General features: G+C 44.2%; 1 protein-coding gene across 1 annotated transcript; it reads left to right on the top strand.

The window, feature by feature from the left end:
* The first annotated feature begins 311 nt into the window (after positions 1–311).
* LOC142950495 (bone morphogenetic protein 7-like) lies at positions 312–20,627 on the top strand. Its single transcript, XM_076092140.1, has 8 exons — positions 312–711; positions 13,947–14,139; positions 15,080–15,082; positions 15,920–16,068; positions 18,103–18,256; positions 19,339–19,420; positions 20,059–20,169; positions 20,478–20,627. Exons 1-8 carry the CDS (start codon positions 312–314, stop codon positions 20,625–20,627), a joined length of 1,242 nt encoding a protein of 413 aa, XP_075948255.1.
* The last annotated feature ends 1,781 nt before the right edge of the window (positions 20,628–22,408 follow it).

Genomic DNA, 22,408 nt, shown 5'->3' with positions numbered 1-22,408 from the left:
CCCGGTGAAACGCGTCTGCCCGCAGCCTCCTCTCTGCAGTTGCACGCTGCACTACAGTTGGTAGCTGTTGGCCGCAGGCTGCGGATGAGGACAGAAGTCCGCGCGAGCACAATTCTGCCCAGAAAACAGATCAACAAAAGGACTTTTGAAGTGAAGTTGATGTTTCATTTGGGAGCACTCCCCTCAACATGAGGGTCCGTACCTGACGTTGGATATTGAACACAGGCCGCCTGTTGCTACAAGTTCAATATCCATTTTTTCCCCAGAATCTCGGCGAACAGAACTGAGCGCAATTACGCACGGCGAGTACCATGGCACCGATCCTGGATAGACGTGCTCCCGCTTTGCTCTTGGTTTGGAGCTACTGCGTCCTCGCGGACACCGCTTTTACGAACTTTACGTTGGATAACGAGTTCCACTCCAGTTTCATCCACCGTCGGCTGAAGAGCCAGGAGCGCAGAGAGATGCAGCGGGAGATCCTGTCGATCCTGGGGCTGCCGCACCGGCCGCGACCCCACCTCCACGGAAAGCACAACGCTGCCCCGATGTTTATGTTGGACTTGTACAACGCCATGTCCACAGAGGGGGACGAGGACAGATACTCCTATCCCTACAAGCCCGTCTTCACCACCCAGGGGCCCCCGATAGCCAGCATGCAAGACAACAACTTCTTGAACGACGCAGACATGGTCATGAGCTTTGTCAATTTGGGTAGGCTTCTTATTCTCTCACCAAAAACTGTGAACATTTTACAGGATTTATAGACGTAGATGATGAAAAATACTAAAGTCACTGTTATGCACCACTCAGTCCAGTCAGTCTTAATTCTCATGAAACATTTTAATAATAACATTTTTATTATAAAAAAAATACCACACTAAACTGTATTTTTAATCATTAGGTGATTCTTTTTGACAGAAACATTAGAGGTTCCTAAAATAGAAATACGAATGATTTTCTTATGGACACACTGTTTTTACATTGTTGGTTTGAGGGTTTCTGTAGCTGTTATTAAATGGGTTGCTACATCTCTACAGGCCATTGCAACAACTTGAGAGCAATACTTGCAGTAAACACACTGCTGGTTTTTAGGACATATCATTCTGTCAAAGGATATCTATGAGTCAAAGGTGATAGTTGTTGGTTTTTATCTTGTTACTTCCACTTGTATTTTTCTGATACATGCACACACAGGAGACCAGCACAACAACCACTTTTACAACATAATAATAATACCAAGAGTATCACATTCCAGTGTCCATCTCTGTTAAACAGCTGTGCAACCAGCTAATGTCCAGGTGCTGCAGATGATGAACCAGCCAGCAGCTAATATGTCAATGTGTTATCTAAAGAATGAGTAAGTCAACAGCAGAATGGGTTCAAAGTGCACTGGGTCCTCCCCTCCACTCTAATCTGGAGACATCCCTTTAGACACTCAGAAGACCAAAATAATGCAAGTCAATGACTCCAAAGTTAGTTTAGTTAGTTTCAGTTGGTCACATTGTCCACTGTTGGGTTGTGAGAGGCACATCACTCACATTGAATAGTTTTGTTTCGTTATTGATTGTTAAATGTTGTTCCTGGAACCAATGTGCTTATCTCATTATAATGTTTATTGAAATCAAACAGTCTGACAAATTTATTGCTGTCAGCAATAATCAGAGGTTGTTAAGAGCAAATAATCCCAACATTAGCAGGCGGTGTCAGATTTATAGATGGATAAACACATCGTTGCCCCATTTATGTTCCAGATAAGTAGCTGTGTTTCATTTTCGTGTATTAACCGTTGCTATATTTTGGCAGAGAAAATAGCAAATGCAATTCCGAGCAGGTATTCTGCATTTAAATGTTTGGTGAAATTCTCCGAGGACTTTGAAGTTTGCGTTCAATCCTGGAAAGATCGTTGTTGGAGTGTCTTGGCTAGAGGGAGGGAGGTGACACTGGTTCCTCCACTCACTGCACTGTGTAATTACTGCGGGAGCTGCTGCATTGTGACTATTTCTGACAGGCTGTGACACAGATGGATTTGACCACAGAGACTCGCAAAGTCGAGGGCCGGGGCCACAGTAAGCTGACAAGGAAGAAGGGAGCTTTTGAAAGAGAGAAAGACAGACGACAGATGGTTGGGACTCGGTCAACTTTCTTTTTGCAAGGATGATGACAGAGAATGAGAGGAAAGATGGGTCACATCAGCTGGAGAGAACATTTAATTTAATATATTAGATGGATAATGAAAAGAAAAGTCACACAGCTTTTTTCCTGTCGAGTCTTGTGGGTAATGTAATTACTGATGGCACTTGTCCAGGCTGAGTCTTCCTCATAATGGCACACGTGGAGTGTTTTAAAAATGCATCACTCATTTAGATGTGAAGTGGGCATTTTGTCATTGAATTGTGTGCACTATCTGCCACGTGTTGCATCTGTCAGTAGGGTTCATTGTTAGGTTTGTCATCAAATGTGTGTCCAGGCAGCTTGATTCAAAACAGCAGATAATAATCTGTTTCATTACCCTTCACAGGAGAGAAAGAGAGGGAGACACAGAGAAGTCAGCGATGGCTATCGAATGGATTGACTTATTTCCTTTCCAAAATTCCTTCCTCTCCGCATTTGCTCATTGCGGGTTTGTTTTCTTATTTAGGTCGTCTGAGAGCAAAATGAGTGTGGCTTTTATTTAAAAACTGTCCCTCAAAGCTCTGCATGTCTCCATAACTGCTGTGCCAAGGTGCATTACTCAGACTTTGTACACTGGTTGCTGCTTCCTGAGAGGCCTGCTTTCGTGCACTTGTAATTGTATATAAGGCTGAATACTATGACAATATATTTGATTTTTCTATAGATGCATCATAAAGCCACAGTGATAGAATGTAAACTAACTCAAAGAATATATCTCGGTCCACCACACTTGTTATTAATATTTTTAATCTTCCTCTTCCTTCCTGAGTGCCACTGCTACACTTTGTTGAGTGTTGCAGACTCCAGTCCTGCTGCCAGCTAAGGCGGGCGTGGGGCTTTGGGACAGACCCCAGACCAGCGACGTCCTCTCACTGAGTCACCTCAGTTTAAAAGCCCAGCTGTGTAAATGGCTTACAGCATACATTCAGAATGTTCGCTGCTACACGAAACACAGGTCACCCGTGGCACTGGGTGTGTGCCGGACGTGCTGTGATGACACGCCAGCAAGTGAACGCAACACGCACATTCCCTGTCCCTCAAGTTGGCGACAGAAAAGTATAAAAACAAAACAAAGATAAAATAATAAAAGGGGGCATTTTAACATGTCACTTGCCACATTTATAAAAATCTGTGTGTCTGCACACACATCTATGCTCACACACATACGCATCCTTCTTGTAACTATTATTTAATGTAGTCCCAGTGGTCTCTGGCAGCATTAGCCCTCAGCCACTGTGAATTAAGGCATTTCCTCTTTAACAAACCACAGCTTCCAGGGTTTTTGGTCGCTTCTTTTGCCAGTGCTGCACTACAGTTCAGTTCAGTTCAAGTTAAACTCTCTCTCAGGCCAGCCACCATCCAGGCACACGCATAAACACTCACAACGCCCAACCTGAAATTCCCATTTACACCTCCCAGACCACAGGAAACGGCTGTGACTTGGACGTCTGCTATTTGCATCCTGGATGACTGAAACGGTAGCAGCATCGACACCTGTGTTTGTGTGGGTGGAGTTGTTTGTAGTCTTTTACATTAAAATGTTAGCATGAGATGTGTTAGTCACCGATTCCTTACTTTGTCTGTACTCATGCAGTCTGGCACAGATTAACGTAGCTTGAGGTGAGTGTGAGGAAACGTTTGTGTGTGTGTGTGTGTGTGTACCTATTGGGCTGGTCCTTAATTAAGTATATGGCTTATTCATCTTCAGCGATCTTATCATGATATTGTTCTAAGTTAAAGGATAAGAAAGCAACAATATACATATTGCGTGTACATTATGTATATTATTATATTGCCTGTCACTTAGTACTCTCTTAATCTCTGGCATTCAGCCCAAAGACCATTTGTTTCTACTGAAATAAAGGAAATAAATCACTTTAATTAGACATTCCACATTTTAATAACAGACTCTTATATTGTTCATATTCTATTGTCATTTTTTACATTGTTATTTTGTCTTTATACTATTGCTCTGTGTTTATTGTCATGCACCAAACACCAAGTAAAGCTTACTTGGCAATAAACCGTTTCTGATCCGGAATAATTTGTTGACAAAAAGAGAGTATATAGAATATCATCAGACTTTTAAAGATTCAAGGCTGTAATTTCAAACATACATAATTAGAGTTTGGTCACGTTCAGTGTGCAATTGCCATCACAATGTTGTAAATTAAAAGTGTTGAAAAAAATATCAAGCCATTGAAAGAAAAAAAAAGTGCGCTACCCGGGTGCATTTAATTGCTGTGTTGCTGCTGTTAATCTGCACCAGATGTGATACATTTCACTAAACGGAGTTGAAAAGCAGCACACAAACAAAGCTCCTCAGCTCTCCGTCTCTCACTGTTGCAGTATTCAACATTTTGGTCGTTATCTCACCAAATTGGAGACACGATGTTGCACATGGTGACCAATTTATAGTTTCAGCATTGTGTCGTGTCGAAGCTTTGCCCTTATTTAACTGTTGAGTTGAGGCTGTGATCGGAGAAGGGAGAGGTACCAGAGCAGACTTGGCTGCGTGACTCAGTGCACTAGCAGGTAATTATCCTCTGCGTTACCTTGGTGACCTGACAGGGCACCACCTGGCCCTCCACCATTCACGGCCCCTCCGTCTGCTCCCGTAGGAGCCGCCACACAGCTTGTCTGCCAGTTGTCTCTGCTCTACAGAACGCGTTGACAGGAAGGAGACGGAGACCTGAGCTGCAATGTCCAACTGCTAGATTAGTTTGGATTTATTAGAGGCTTTGGCAGCATTGTGTCACCGGCTCTCACACACACACACACACTCGCAGTGCTCGGAAAGCAGTTGTGTCACACTGCAGTCACGCTAGAGGCACGCAGCTTTATTCTCGTATCCTCCCGTTCATTCCCTCCCCACCATTCTCTCTGGTGCTCTTCGCATTCCTATTCACGTGGTGCTGAGGTTAATGCAGATGTTTCCCTCTCGCTGCAGGCCAAAGCAGCTGTGCAGAGAAACTTTGTCTTTTCAGAGTCCAACTCATCTCGACCTCCACCATCAGCGTCTGGCCCTGTCTCCAATCCGTCCCACACGCAGGACCATCTGATACCAAATTTCCCTCCCTACCCTCCTGAACAAACAGTATTGATTATCAGCACTGGCCTCCCAGTTTTAATTAGTTAGTTATCATACGGTCCCAGTGGTGTTGTGTGGTGTTTAGTCTCCAACCTCCTGCTCTGGCCCTCTACCTCCAGGGGTTTGAACCTCCCGTGCTTCCAGACATAAAACATTTCAACACTTTCTCAAGTTCTTTTGTGTGTTTTTCCACTCCCCACCTCTCTCTCTCTTTCTCTCACACATACATGCTCTCTCTCTCTCTCACACACACACACACACACACACACACACACACACACACACACACACACACACACACACCCACACACACACTTTGTTCTGAACCCAAAAACACAGCTTGTCCTTCCTCTCTACTTCATTCCTCACTCCTTCCCTCTCCCATAAACCCACTCGCACACTCTTTTGTCCATCGTTGAGCTGGTGGACTTGTCCGTCTCGTTCTCTGTGTCTCACACTAGAAGCTGCTTCCCCTAATATGTTAGAGTTCTCATCACATGAGGAAGAGCAAATTAAAACACTAGTAGTGTTGAAGGCCAGTCATTCCACTGTGTGTGCAGCCTGTCCTTGGCACTGTTCGCCTTTCTCCCTCCCTTAGATTTATATAATCGCTTCTGTATACACTCCTAGTGAACCTAAAGCACATGCATGTGTATGTACGCGTGCTCATATGTGGAGTGAAACGCACACGCTCTTTTGTTTTGCCCAAGAGGAATGCTTCTGGAGCTAATTAGTATTATTGAGTGCATGTTTTATTGCCTTCGGCTGGACATGGAGTGAGCAAAAGCAGAGGAATGTAACAGTTGGTACAGATAGCCTTCCTGTCAGGTAATTTCTCTTAATGCTCTCCACAGTTTGATGTATTACGCTGAAGTCTGGGGTGGAAATAAATAGCACAAATGGAGACAAAGAATCTCTCTTAAGCTTCAGGCAGCTTTACAAAGTCCTCAGCCGAAGAGATTCAGGAAAACGCTGGTTTCTTTCTTCCCTTTATTGTCTCTCAGACTCACCTGTTGAACCCAGGAGTCCAGAATGACATCTGGATGTACATAGCAGAGCCTCTGTGCTCTTGGCTAGGCTAAGGCGCTTGCTGTGAGGGATGATGAAACACTCTGCGGGTGGGACTTGACAATGTGGCAAGTGGTCAAAAGGCCCAGATGTACTAAGCAGCGGGCGTTCTAGCTTTGTGATGGACGGAGCTCCTTCGCTGCCAGGAATGTTGGGCTCGCTTTAGTTTTTCTAATGATTTCACTCTCCTGCTCTTACTTTTTATTTTGTTTCTGTCTGTCTCCAAACGTAGCTGGAATTTGGTGTTAAACAGTTAGACAGTATGCGACCGCTGCAGAATGCATAGAGAGAGCATTGATACTTTAAAGTCAGCTGTGAGATAACAGAATGAATAATATTCCCACCCGTTTAGCCACTTCTCTTTCATCTGGGTTACTTTGGCCTTGCCTTATCAGTGACCGGCAGCCCATAAGACTCCCCTGCACTTCTGTGACGGCGGGTACCAAGCAGTGAAGCCCAGAGAGCAGATGTGGGCCAGAGCGCAGCCAGAGATCCTAGGACCAACGGCTCCACTGCTGCAAAAACAAATACAGCACTTTTTGCTTGGTATTGGGGCACTGAAAGGGTTTAGGGGAGAGGAGGAAGGAGAGGAGAGGAGCAGGAAAGGAGAGGGGAGAGGGGAAAGGTGGATCAGGAATGTATGCCGCTTATTTCTTTAAACCGAGTGCATTTTTGTGTTTATTCCTTGTCCTTGTGGGAACGTAATGTGCTTCAGAGCATTCGTTACGTGTGTGCTTGTGCATGGCAAAACACTATTTTAGTGCCACTTACCCTGCCCAGCCACCAGCTGCACTGTGTGATGTGTGTTAGTTGTCCTAGCGGAAGATTGCGTTAGCGGAAGCCCGTAATACTGACCAGATTCCTCAACAGGTTCCAACAGCCAAACCAAAGCTTGTAAAAGTCAAGCAACAACTGTATGTAAGTGATTTTAATAAGTGATGAAATTCTGCGTCTGTGCAGCGTGGAATATGAACTGCATGTGGCAGTTTTCTGTTTATTCAGGCAAGCGTACAGCTGTGTTTCCTCTTGAGTTTCCTCCACAGCTATTTTGTTTATTTAAAAAAAACCTAAAAAAAACAGGCTGTAATTAAACAAAAATAAACAACAAGCTGTTAAAAATCAGGGTGCCAATGTGCCCGTCATGTGTGCCCATGATGCCATTCTGGGATGCAGGAGGAAATTGTAAAAAAAGTTTAATGTCGACACCGGGAAATGTGTGTGTGTCTCTTTGTGCCAATGTGCGTATTGTATGTGAATGTTCCTGAGGTCTATAATAAGAGGCGGCTTGGCTGGTCGAGGAGGGTGTGGCCCCTGTGGCCACAAAATTAAAGAACATAAAAAAACAAGGGGATGAGGGGAAGAGTGAGAGGGGGAAACGGAACGGCTGTGGTTCCACGTCTCTGAGTTGTTTTATCCTTTAGTTAAGAGGAAGTGCAGATGGTTACTGTGGCATTAGCACAGAGAGATGCCTCGCTGCTTGGCACAGATCTGTCCACACCCCTTCATCCCTTTCTCTCAACACATTCTATCACGCCGCAGAACAATGACCGCTGAAGATTTAGGATGTGGCTTTCTTTGTTGTCACCGGTTGCCTTTCACTAAAGCGCAATCTCCCTTGACAGACATCTCAAGGGAACATGAAGTTTCCAATCTCGGAGATGACTCAATTTGTCCTGCAGGACCTTCAATCACCGTAGAATGGGCTCTTCAAACTCACCACTTTGGCTTACAGTAAAGAAGAGGTTCATCCCATACATTAAAAAACATAAAACGTACCACTAATGGTATCAAAGAAGCCTCGAGTTAGACGTGAACATTGGTAATACTCTCTTGTCTGTTCGTGAAATATGAAGCCAGCAGCCAGATAACTTGGCTTATTACAAAGACTGTAAACTAAGCTAAACACTGAGCCTGAATGGATCTGTAGGAAACAAAATTAGCTTGCCAGCACCTCTAAAGTTCACTAATTAACACGTCATGTTTCATTTGTTTTAATTTGTACAGTTTGGGTGTCTTTATAGGGTGTTATGTTATTAGGGATTGGCTTATTGGAGTCTCCACTGGTTGCCTGGCAAGTTCAGCACATAAACCCCTGCAAATCGTTTTTACACTGTTCTGCACGGATTAAACAAACAAGATATTACTTGTTTATTAGTAAGCTTTAGAGGTGCTGGTCAGCAGATTTTGACAGAGTCAGGCTTTGTGCTAAGCTAAGCTAACCAGCTGATTGGTATGAGAGTGGCATCGCTCTTCTTATCTAACTCTCTGCCAGAAAGCGAATACGCGTATTTCCTATAGTGAAATTATTCTGCATGGCTAGGTACCAGTAAGGTCATTTGGGATTTTGTGGTTTGGATGGACCACACCACAGCACAGCTGCTGCGCTGGTTGCTCTGTCAAGGACTGAGGTGGAGGCTCTACAGTCGGACACATTCCTGTGAGTTCCAGGCTGTTGCGTATCCAGTATAAATCTCTGGTCCATGATGCCCAGCGAAGCATGAGGTGGAACCCAGCACTACAGTTTACGGGTGTAGAGGGCGAGCATGTTTGATGGCTGCTGTGAGAGGGAGAGAGAGAGGTCACCAACGCTGCTCAGAGTATAACCTCAGACCTCTCATTGGCCCACAAGCTAGAAAAGTTTTGTTTGACCACAAGTCTTAAATGTAAAGACTCTTCTTCCTGTGGTTACTGCTTCTACTTGCACACAGGCTCAAAGGCATGTGCACGTGATCATGCGCACACGCACACACACACACACACACGCTGCGGTGAGTTAATGATCGTTAAGTGTTGGTAAGTTATAGCATGAAACTCCGCTGACCCTTTCCCAGGGAGCCAGCGCTGTCGGGCCTCGCAGCAGCACAAATACATCACACAGGCATGATGTCATCAGTAGTCGCCAGTGGGCAGGATGTTTCCTAACGTGGTAATCGCCCTACTGTGGTATAGTCACCCGGTACCCGAGAGATCAAACCCTCTGTACTCTTTGTAGGATAAACATCTTGAGCACTCTGCCCCTTCCTTGCACTCCGTTTTTCTTCCCCACTCTCCATTTAGCTTATGGAAACTATGACTTACTTGTTCCCAACACTGTGCTTAAAACATTGTTGAAAGGAAGACAGATTATTATGGTGCATCAATCAATTTTGCATGACTTTATGTAGTGTTACAGTCCGCTTCATTTACTTCCATATGGAATGATCTGACCCCAATTTGACTTATTGCTTTTCTAGTTTCTGGTTTGTGAATCAGGTGTGCTGTTAGAGTTAATAGGCTCTACAGGGATGCGGAATGAGGTGCAGATAATGGTTGCACAGTTATCTCAAGAGAACTGAAGGTGGGATGGGAGGAGGGAGGGGGGGGGGGGGGGGGGGGGGGCTGAAGCTGTCGGTTGAGAGAAGTGAGAGTGGTGCCAGGGGTGAGATCCCCCTCCTGCAGAGCAGCGGAAGCGTGCGAGGCTGGACTGAGAGGTGTGAGGGTGCCGAACAGACGCTTGGGCTAATACGAGCCGTCAGTTTTGGCCGCTGCAGCTCCGGAGCTTGAGGTGTTGGAGAAGTGTCTTAGGTCTGCTGGCCCGGGAGAAAGGAGGGAGGAGGAGGAAGAGAGGGAGATGCAAGTAGAGAGAAAAGGGAATTACAGTATGGTTATATTTTTGTAAGTTCCATAAAACTAAAACCAACAGTGTGTTTGTGCGTCTCTGTATACTTTCCTCTGCTTGTCAGTGGCCTCATGCTGCATTTGTTCCTATTGAAGAAATGGGTCAAAAGTTTGATTTCGTTTTTTTTTTTTAAAGGCTAGATGATTTCCCTACACAAATAAGAATTATAGTATTTTAACAAATGTTACTCAAACAGAAGTAAATAGTGTATTTTTGGGGACCATTTTCAGCTGCATATTTGGTGCGTTAGCGGGTTTTTGCAGCAGTAGGATGGTGAACAACAAACTGCGGTGGCGTAATCATGGGAATGAAGGAACACGTCACCCACTATATATATACAGTATATTGTTTTTTTTGGCAAGAGAAATAAGCTCTATCATGCTTTGGCTACAATAACAATACTTGTAAGTAGGATCATATATGAACATAGTATATAGTATACAACAAAGTACAGACATGTTGAGATGGATTTTGATAACTAAAAAATATGTATAATATACAGAAAAATGGCAGATTTGTTAGCAGGCAGAGACTCTCAGCAGTGAAGTACGTGATGAGGAAGCCGTAGGCCTTAAAGCGTAAATCATGAAAGATACTAACGCAGTGTTCACACCCTTAACCCTCTGGTGACCAGGTGCACTGTAGGTTTAAAGGACCGAGAGGTCGTCATCATCCCAACATCTCTGATGTGCGCTGCTGTGCACGTGTGTGGCCCACACAACTCAAATGATGTGGGCTAACTGTGCACTGTCAGCAGTTTGTATAAAAAGCAAATCAGGCATCAGACCAAATGATAAAAGCAGCTCACTGTGTGTCTGTGCATGTTTGTCTCTTTTGCATGTGTGTGTGTGTGTGTTGCATCTCTAATTATGGATTACAGAAAGCCATAATGATTGAGTTACCGTGCTGTGACGCACAAAGCCTCTCGCTTCACAGGAAACACTTTGTGATAGCTGTTTATGTGTGTGTGTGTGTGTGTGTGTGTGTATGTGTGAGGCGCAGCAACCGATCCGGACGCCGTCTCCTCAGAATGAAGGGCTCATAAGCCATGAGAGGGTGTGTTTGTGGTGTGCGCATGTTTGCGACACAGGTGGGGCGATGGCTACTCACATCCTCCCAGAGGAAGTCATAAATGCACCCGCTTGGCTTTGACTGTGCCTCTCCCCCTCATCTAATGACTGCCATACTGCTATAATGTCCTGTAAGAGAAAGAGAGACAAAATTGTGGCAGAGGCGATACACTCTGTGGGCTACACTTTCCTTTTCTCCCAAACTGTAGAGATGAAATTCATACAATGAGGAGTGGAAATGGAAAGCAATGCAAGAGAAATAGTTAGTGTGGGAGTTGCAACGCGGCATCCAGCTGTTCTCACAAGCGAAAAATAAAGAGCTTTTACAGTGAAGGGGCGGCAGGTCTGGCTTTCTCCCCAGAGGGAGTGCACCTGCGCTCAGCTGCAGGAGGAGGGAGAGGTCCCTGGTGTGGTGGAAGACAAAGCCGGCCCTGGAGCAGCGAGGTATGAGGGAGACAAGAGAATGTGTGAGACGTGAAGTAATTGGATGGATAAATAAAATAGAAGTCCTTACTTAATTATATTCATCTTTTGAATAGAGAACATTTGATCACAAGCCCAAAAGGTTGGAAACCAGTGGACAAGTGTTCAAGTCTAATGTTGTTCAGGGCAACATTTGGAAGGAGGGGGATTTGATGAAAACTGTGATTGACGGAGTGGTCCACAGCACAGATTTGGTACAACTGTGGACAGAAAGATTGGTATAAGTCGAACTCCATTGTTTCCAGAGTTGAACAGCTTTTCAAACCAGTCCAATGTGTCCCCCGTAGCAGTGGGAGCCTAAAGCTAATGGCCAACAGAGAGAAGAGCTGTCCCTCATAGTAACTAGATCCTTTCTTTACTCCTGCTCGGGCCAATCATCTCTCAGTGCTGCCTTTGTACAATGTCCTGCAGCAACTGGGTTTAATAGAGACATAAATGAAAGGGGGTGTAGGGAAGAGAGTCCACAGGGAAAACTACACAAGAGTGAAGAGGGGAAACAGGGCTGAGGAAGACAAAGAGGCAGGTGTGCAGTGAAAGAAATGACACGCACTGAAAGTGCAGTGAAACACGCATAACATTTACATCATTGCACACTTATATTACTAACAGCTGGTACGCTATGGTCAGCAAATTCTTTGGAATTGTAACGTGTGTGTGCGCGCACTAGTGTGATGACAGCTCGGCAAAGATCTTGCCAAGTTCAGATACAGTCGACTCCGATAAAGAACTTGTCGAGTGGCAATGGATGGTCGATGGTCGGCTGCTGGAGAGGGCTGTCCTCATACAGTTGATGTCTTTACTGTATTAGGACAGTAAACAATCATTCTAATGGCTCTGGGGATGGCTTTGTCAGTCTGTTGGTCAGTCAGTCTGTCCACCACTTTGGTTCAACAGAAGTATCGCAACAGCAATGAAATGTAAAAACATTTGTGGTCTCCAGAGGATGAATCCTAAAAATTTTGGACTTTTGTTTTTCCAGTAGTAATGTTCCCTGTAGGGTGAACTGTTATAACTTTGGCTATCCCTTAACTTTTTTGTCTAGCTTTATTATCAGGTCTAAATTTTTGCGCTAATTAGCAAGATGGTAAAAACATATTGAACGTTATACCACCTAAGCATCAGCATGTTGGCATTTTAATTGTGAGCATATTAGCTTGCTGATTTTGAGCATTTATCTCAAAACACCGCTGTGCCGACAGCCTCAGAGGGAGTGTGGCTGTTGACTGTTTTTCTTGTTTCATGTAGTCAATCATTTGGATATATAAATGTCAGGTAAACAAATATCAGATGATATTTAAAAAAATAAAATCACATTTCCCCAAAGGCCTAGGGTGATGTTTTTAAATCGCTTGTTTTTCTGACCCCCAAAACTCTAAGATTAAATTTGCAATAATATAATTTCGATCGCTATACTATCACTTTTCCCTTTTAAAGCACTTTGCGATGTCTAGTTTTGATTGGTGCTATATAAATAATGGAGGAAGGGAATTTCTAGTCTAACCTATAGAAGTTGGACACAATCGAGAAAAGAAAGAAAAATAAAACAGCTCAAAAAGCCACAGATGGTCTGGGTAGATGATGTAGTGTTGTTGTGTTTTTTGAGAAAACCTATAAATGATTTTGTGTGTATGTATCTGTTTGTATATGTGTGGGCGGTCTGTCTGACAGTTGATAAAGAGGGAGGTGAAGGGACAGCCAGGAGATGTTGAGAGACAAGGTGCTGACCCCTGGGATGTCCTGCTGGGACATGAGAGGAGCAGGGTCAGGGGGGCCACGTCTTGCGTCTGCAAAGGGGGGCTCAGAAAGCCGGGATGTGCGGATGAGAGAGAGGAGGGGACGGGGATGGGGTGCACCAAACACGGAGCCCCCAACTCATGAGAACCAGATGAAGGGCAGACTGGATGACTCTCTGGGGCTACGAGAGGAAGAGAGCGAGAAGAAAGGGGCTCATAAAGCTGTCAGAGTCCGCCTGCATCTCTCTATCATGGCTCAGTGTGCGCCACATGCATTGCTCCTAGTGCTGGTCCTCATGAATCTTTCAATCATAAGCCAACATGTGTACTGCACATCTATAGATGTTTTTAGTCTGGGACTGACCCACAGTCTGACAAGCTTTATCAGCTCCTTGCTGACAGCTGTGGTTGATGGACTGTGTAAGGATAATATGTGGAAAATGTGAGAGGAAAATACGTTGTTTTTTTTTGCAAACATATTTAGTTTCTTTGTGAGATGCAACTCAATACTACACAGAAAACTTTTACCCCCCCCCCCCCCCCCCCCTCTGTATCTCCCTGCACACATTTTGAGGTTCTGCTCATGTGGAAAGAAGCAGCATTCTCTGCATACATGCAATCCGTCTCATTTTTGTGGTTTAGTGTTTCACTTTTTATTTTTCATTTTGCAGTGGAGCACGATAAGGAATTCCTGCCAGTGCGGCGACATCACAGAGAGTTCAGATTCGACCTATCACGGATCCCGGAGGGCGAGGCGGTCACTGCTGCTGAGTTTCGTATATATAAAGACTTCATCCACGAACGTTTTGACAATGAGACCTTCCGCATCAGCATCTACCAGGTGTTGGAGGAACACACTGATAGGTGAGCATGGCTATATGGATTTGTGTTTGTCCGTCAATCATGTCCAATTTCAATATTGCAAACTAACATGTAGATCTTTTTTTATGTTTCTAAGCAATAACTCTCTGGAATACACTTTAAACTATCTTGAATTTATTTATGACCAAATTCCTGCAAAACTAATGACATCAGTCTCAGTTTAAGTTTCGGTTCAGTGCTAATTAGCAAATATTAGCATGTTAACTCCTGAATCAGGTGCCAACCTCTGGACCTGAAAAGTGAAGCCAATGCTTTACTTTAAGTGCCCTAAACCTGCATTCTCTCTAATGGCCATCAGGGGGCGTCTCCTCTTGTTCAAAAATAAATCTGATTGTATAGAAGTCTATGAGAAAATAACTCGACTTCTCACTTAATGTAAACATTGTAAACATGAGTTTATGGTCTCAATCACTAGTCAAATAGACCATAAAGCAGGGTATGCTTTAGGGCGGGGCTACCTTGTGATTGACAGGTTGCTACCGCTACCAGAGCCATATACAGCGTTTCTACGTCACTCCTCCACAGTCCAAATATAGTCACCTCCGCTCACTAGTTGCAAAAAACCAAGATGGCGACGGCCAAACGCCGAACTCAAGACTTCAAAACCACAGTCTACACACCAATGGGTAACGTCACGACGACTACGTCCACTTCTTCTATACAGTCTATGACTTGAACCCAACTAAGATGGTAAACATAATAAACAATATACCTAAACGTCACCATGTAAGCACATTCACGTTACCAAGACCCAAACCCACACCAGCTAAATGGAATTCAGCCATCGTTCATTTCAGTATTTACATCTGTGCCTTTCTCATATTTTATAGACAATAATACCTTTGTTAAAAATCTAGATATTCATCAGTGATTAAAATAAGCATAAATTGTAGCCCTTATCTGGAAATGTCTTCAATCGAAGGAGGTCTGAGCCCATGTGTCTGTAATCTGGTCTGTGCAGAAGGTGTATGTAACTCAGGAATGGCCCATGTCCTGCTCTCCTCGACCCCTCCTAAAGGTTTCTCTTGTCCAGGGGGAACAACACAGGCATTTATTCCTTTGCCAGAGACGGGCCTGCATGGGTACATGAATGAACCAGAGCTCTGTGACACACTATCTGCCCAGTCAGAAAATAGGTCGGGATACATGAATGGCCACATGAAGAACAAGGGATTTTAGTCTCCGATGGTAAAAGAGTAGAAAATCCAGAGTTCAGTGTCGGACAATAGGACTGAATTGGATATGCACTATTTCACTTGCTACTTTTCACACAGTATTTTCTCTCTTTCGCAGCTGTGTTTTTCTCTCGCTCTCTCTCTCGCTCTCTCTCTCGCTATCTCTCTCTCTCTCTCTCTCTCTCTCTCTCTCTCTCTCTCTCTCTCTCTCTCTCTCTATCTCTCTTTGGCTTTGTGGCTCTCCCACAAAATTCCAGCCAGTGATGGACTGTGTGTAGTGTATGAAAGGACCCGTCGTTTATAAAGCCATTATTGTCAATTAAGAAAATGAAGTGTTCCCCTGGGCCTCACCATCTGGAGCCCTCCCTCCCTCGCTCTCTTGCTTACTCCATCTCTCTCTCTTTGTTTCACTCCGTCACACTCCTCCGACTCCCTTTCTCCACTCCATTACTTTGCGCTCCGGTCACTTAGCTTTACACTCCGTCACATGGCTTCAACCTATCTTTTTTAATTGTGCATATAATCCCTGTTGACTTCTGTTCATCTCTGACTTTAAAAGTGAACTTCTCTTCTGTATCCTTCTCCAGAGAGTCGGACCTGTTTCTGCTGGACTCTCGGGTGATCTGGGCAGCAGAGGAGGGCTGGTTGGTGTTTGACGTGACGGCCACCAGTAACCACTGGGTCCTGAACCCTGGCAGGAACCTGGGTCTACAGCTTGCCCTGGAGAGCACAAAGGGTGAGTGTCACTCAGATCAGGGTATTCCCTTGGCACATAGGAAGGTGCTCTTTGGCGTGACAGGACTTGACGCTGGAATGGATGGCGGCTTATATACAATAGAACGTTTTCAAATAACAAGCATTTGTTTATAGTCTTTTATTAAAGATCTTGTCAGTAATTGCAGAATTGAAATTCTCCCCCATTAAGTAGGCCACCATGACCCCCTCCCTGCCGACGCCTCAGTGTTACAAATCAATCATCCTCAAGGTTAATGATCGTGGGCCAGCTAGTGAGCCTTTTTGACAAGTGCAGACCTGACTTTAGTTTGCATGTGTTGAACCCCAATGATCTGACGCAATAAGAAGCTGTGACATCTCCTCTTTTAACCCTCCTTGGGTGATAAAGATGAATTTACACCCTTCTGACAGTGTAAACAAGAATTATAAGATTCGTAAAGCTATGATTATTGCGCTGTTGTTGTATTTGGTTTGTTTTGCATTGCATATATATATATCTTAATTAGAAGTATTGTAGGTATGAATTAAAGTTGTTAATTCAATACCAGGAGTTATGCCCATGCGGCAACCTCTGGTTCTGAAAAGTGAAGACAATGCTCAAGTGCCTTAAACTTGCATTCTTTCTATACGCCGTCAGATGGCGACTCCTCTGGCCTGAAATAGACCTATTGTAAAGAAGTTCATGAGAAAATGACCCTATTAGTCAATTAATTTATTACCCCAGGAAACATTGCAAACATGAGTTTATAGTCGCAATCGCTAGTTTCAAGTCTTCTTCAATACTGCATGATGTTCACTTCGTAAACTATGGTCCAATTTGGAGTGAAATAGCAGGGTATGCTTTAGGGCGTGGCTACCTTGTGATTGATGGGTCGCTACCAGAGCCATATACGGTGTCTCTACCACAGTGTCACTCCTCCGTATAGTCCAAATATGGTCACTTCCGTTCACCGGTTGCCAAAAACCAAGATGGCGACGGCCGAAATGCCGAACTTGAGGCTTCAGAACGGCAAAAAAAAAAAAAGTCTCAAACTAAATGTGAGGTTTGCTGTATGTATCTATAGCTGTGATGTGAAGTTGATGTGGTTTGACGTCTTAACAAACCTGAAGGTCTGCATTATAATACAACATGCACTGACATCGTGGCTGTTCTCTTAAAGGCCCCAGAATCAGTTGATTCATTCTGAAAGCAAAGATAAATCAAACCCTGCTCCTCATCATTCATCATCAGCCATTCATCCCCGTCTTCCTCCGTGACACCCTCAGCATCATCAGCAGGCTTTCAGAAAACACACTGCGTTATCCTAAGGATAACATCTCAGCTGGAGTTTGTCATCACAAGGCTTGGGCTGTTAGTCAGTGGAAAACTTTATCAACAAACAGTGAGGTACAAGAGCCCGTTTGAGAATATTATCTCTCGCTGGATGGCAGGATGTTACATGTCAGGTGATTAAAACAGACACTGTATTGCTTTCGTGTTGTGGGAGGGGAGTGTTGGAGAGGCTGTATCCACGAGTGTGTGTGTGTGTTTGTACGAAGGGTTATGGGTGAGCATGCACAGACAGGCACACGGGACATCCCGTCGCCGGAGGCGACCAGAAGCCTTGATTTACCTCACATTACCACACATATCAGGCACACATTCTTCTATGCGAGAGGTAGATAGACACTGCTGGAGAGCGCATGCACGAGCATGCACAAACACAAACACACCCACACGAAACACACACACTCCAACACAAGTAGAGAGGCTTTGATGTTCAGCGTTACGTTTTGTTCCCGGCATTTCAGAGGTGGAGAAGGGATGAGGAAAAAGGGAAAGGAATTCACAGAGGGAAATCTCATTTGTGAAACAGACAAAAGTGTGGTTGCAGTGAGGAAAAAGCGGAAAGACCACACACATGCCAAATATACACGGACACGCCAAGTGGGCACACGTTTATTTGATTTCAAGCGCATTGCTATGTATGCCTAAAATCAAGATGTGTGGGACGCCAACACCTGTTGAACTGTATCTCTCTGTCTCCCCCTGCAGGAGAGAGCATCAATCCTCGTGTGGCGGGGCTGATTGGTCGCAGTGGGCCTCAGAATAAACAGCCCTTCATGGTGGCCTTCTTCAAAGCCACTGAGGTGCACCTGCGAAGCATCCGCTCAGCGCAAGGGGGGGCCAAGCAGCGTAACCCCAACCGCTCCAAAGGGACGAAGAACCAAGAGGCACTGAGAGTGGCCAATGTTGCAGGTAAACACGCAAAGTGTGTGTGTGCGTCGGATATACGGCCAGCGCTGATTCACACTTGTGTATATTTCGTTTGTTGTTGACTGTGTGAGGATGACTGGTCGGTCCACATGAGAAACTTACAGTGCAAACTCATTGCAAGCATCCACGATTACACAATACTTCCGGGCCAACAACAGCGCGCCGTTGGACCTGATGTGATTCCTTGCACGACAAAACACGTGATGCATGCTTTGTTTTAAAGGTGTGAGAGGGCTGTGTTTACGTGAAGCGCTGAAACATTAGACTGTAATGCCTGAGCTTCAAAAATCCCTCTGCTGTCTTTGTTTATTTGCACGAGCATTACAGAGCCGTCGGGGCCAAGTTCCCTGCGTGGAGGTGAGGCAGCGCAGGCTTTTATGGCAAGAACACATCTGCGTTGCGCTGTAGGGCAACCGGGGCCACAACACATGGGCCAAATGGGCCTGTTTGGAACTTTGGATACCAGCGCTCTTTAACTGGATGATGAGAACCAGTTGCTCATGATCATTTCCAATGTGAACCACTCTCAGGAATTTAATGTAGCGCAGAGCCCCAGAGGTCACCAGAGGAAGCGAGAGAGAGATACCATTAGATAGAAAACAGACGATTTTTTTTTTAAACACGTGGACGGGTGTAAAGGAGAAAATAAATGTTTGAAACGAGCGAAGAGAAAGGAGGGAGAATGAGTAAAGACTTGAGTTATGAAAAAAAGGGGACGAATCTACTCTGTGTTGCACATCTGTTTCATCCAGTGGAAACTCAAAGCCCAGCAGAGTGACCTTTTAAGCAGGGTGGCCCATTCATTTGAAACAATTACCAAACTGCTGCTGTATCTGGACGTGATTTCCTTCAGCTGTTGTTTAAATGTTGATGTTTTATTTGTGGATATTGGCTGTGCTTAGGTCTGTTCTTTATCATCTCTAATTGGGGTCTGACCACAGAATAGTCACTCTTGTAGCTGATTAATGGATAATAGCACATGTGTTGAAGTAAAAATCTCTCTCTGTCTTCTTCCTCAGAAAACAGCAGTACTGATCAGAAGCAGGCCTGCAAGAAGCATGAGCTCTACGTCAGCTTCAGAGACTTGGGGTGGCAGGTACGGAAAGCATTCCTCTCCCAGGTAGCCCAAATTCGCTTGCCCCAACAGAAGCCGAAATCCGTCACTTCTGGTTGCAAGTCTTATCCAAGAATCCTGATAAATGGCAAGAATCCTGATAAATGGTGGACTAGAATCAGTCCACATAATACTTGAGTCCAAGCGTGTTATTTCCAGCTGGATGTGCTCACTGAACTTTGTCCTCTCACTGTCCAGCTGCCACACAAGATGCGCTCTTGTGTCTGGTAACTGTACTCTCAGAGCAATAAGCTCAGGGTTTAATAAGCCCCGGGTTTTCTTTGTCTTCTAAGGGAGTAAACTTGACTTTTGGTCAGCCAGAACAAGCAACTGAAATATTTCCACTTGAGCACTTGCATTTTTCCACATTCTCCTGACATTTTATAGACCATTAATCAAGAAAATAATGGGCAGATTAAAAACTAATGACAATATTTAGTATTTGCACCTTTTAAATTCATTATTTGATTAACAGCTGACAATGTACTCTACTGTTTATTTAGTAAAGGAGCAATTACAACATAATCTATCATTAGAAAAAGCTCATCAAGGGATGAAAAAAAAATACCACTTTCCCAGTTCTCCAAGCTGAATTTCTCTCTGCCCCCCCCCCCGCTCAGGACTGGATCATCGCTCCAGAAGGCTACGCGGCGTACTACTGCGAGGGAGAGTGTGCCTTCCCGCTGAACTCCTACATGAACGCCACAAACCACGCCATTGTGCAAACCCTAGTGAGTAACCATGAAAGAAAAAAACAACCCAGCAGTCATGTAAAGAGTCTAATCATCTCATCAACTGTCAAGACAATGTCGCCGCTGTTGGAACTTCTGCATTTAATGATCCAAAGCAGACGCAGATTGTATTTTAGAGTAAACTGTCATCGGTGATGTGATACAGGATGACAGCTTAAAGGCTTTTATTCCCACAGTACTTTGAGTCAGTGTACGCGATGCATCCTTTTTAACCATTTGTCGACATTGATTCGTGGTGTAATGATAAATTTTAACATTGTATCTCCCCCCCCCTCTGCTCTTCCCAGGTTCATTTTATTAACCCGGAGACGGTTCCTAAGCCCTGCTGTGCGCCCACACAGCTCCACGCCATCTCGGTGCTCTACTTCGACGACAGCTCCAACGTCATCCTCAAGAAATACCGCAACATGGTGGTCAGAGCTTGTGGCTGCCACTAGACTGTCAGCATCTTTCACATAGAGACACACACACACACACACACACACACACACACACACACACACACACACACACACATGAGTAGAAAGGGCTTCCTCTTGCTGTCAGGCACCATTTGAAACATTGAGAGTGGATTACAAAGTGTAGTGCATGTATTTTTTATGGACACTCTGAGAGTTCAAGAAAGTCTGTGTGGGAGAGACTCTCGTTACACGTTTAAGGTTGTCCTGAAGTTGACACGATGACGTGTAAAACGACGTTAAAACTCCCCGACGCCAGTGCACACACGAACAAACACGCACACACACACACACACACACACACACACACTCACGTTTGTGCTTTCTACTGTGTATACAAGACATTAAAAGCAGTGATTGTACTCATTCACAGTCAACAATCTTTTGTTTATCTCAATAATTGTTATTGTAGTTGATTCTTTTACTGTAGATTTTATTATATATATATATATATATATTTTTTATGACCCAGATGGATGTTCTGAATTTCTTCTATGTACAATACTGTGTAAATATTTTTTTTTTTCAAACAAAGCAAGAGCTGTATTTATTTCCTAGAATGTCACTTGGGGTCGTGTTTTCTCCCGTATGTAACGCTGCCTGTTTCCTTTCACACGGTAGTGCTCGCAAACTCTGAGAAAAACAAAGTTGACAGAAAACTGCTTTGACACGAATGTCGAGTTCAAACCCGATGCGCCTCTTTCTGCCTCACGAGTGCATGTACGCTGCACGCGGAAAGCGGGAGGCAATTTACGACAACTTGGACCCGTTCAAATGTCTACACATTTCATCAGTCGACGCTGTTCCATGTACCTGACGCACATTTTATAGCAACAATCAGCTGAACTATCAGAGAGAGAGAGAGAGAGAGAGAGAGAGAGAGGGGGGAGCTTTGTACAGAGCATCTTGTTCTGTGTGCTAGACATTTTCAGGTTTATATTCCTCTGCTGTAACACAATCTGTCATATTTAAAAGGTCTATTTATTGAGAGCTGGCTAAGGTGTTCTACAGTGTGCTCCAATGTCTCAACCATGTTTTACTGCTGAACTGGTACAACAATAAACTGGGAGAAAAGCAACAAAGCCTCCTCGAGGTGTTTAATCTGGATGAAAAGCAGAATTAATTTGACATGCTGGTCGTGCACTTTCTCAACACTTAAAATGTGTGCTTGGATTATTGCTTCATCCTGTATCTGCTGACCTGAGATCTGTGTGAGAAGTGATTCAATGTGCAAAAGTCAAGCTGTGTTTTCACAGGTTTATGTTAAGGTGTGTGTGTGTGTGTGTGTGTGTGTGTGTTTTTGGTTTACGCTTGTGAGGTGGATGTGGGTTTTTACGTTTTTGGCTGGGTGGATGTTTGCACATGCATTTTAATGTATAGCACAGCTTCCGTGTTTCCTGTCTACTATAAAGCCATTTATAGTTATGTTATTTTTGCCGTTGACGTGACAGAATTTATACAATTTTTTCAAAAGCCCTCGTTGAGGGTCTTGGTACAAATCCAATACAACAGTCCTGTGCTAATTATCCTTTTATCTTTATTATTTTTAATTGTTGACACTGTTCTCGAATTGATCGGGTCCTCCATCTGATGCTAGATGAGTCCTGGATTTGCATAACAAGCTGGATGTGTTTGCATCCTCCTCCGTACAGCATGTTAATATTACATATTTCACAACACATTCTGCCTCTAGTACAAAGTTGCTTTGTTTAAATTAAATCAGGCCACTCTGTGTGGGAATAGGCAGTCACACACGTTTA

This window comes from Anarhichas minor, unplaced genomic scaffold (genome assembly GCF_050575085.1).
Source record: "Anarhichas minor isolate MPS153535 unplaced genomic scaffold, ASM5057508v1 ptg000003l, whole genome shotgun sequence".
In the NCBI taxonomy this organism is placed as follows: Eukaryota; Metazoa; Chordata; class Actinopteri; order Perciformes; family Anarhichadidae; genus Anarhichas; species Anarhichas minor.
The sequence above is the reverse complement of the archived record's forward strand: the minus strand, read 5'-3'. Positions and strand labels throughout refer to the sequence as shown.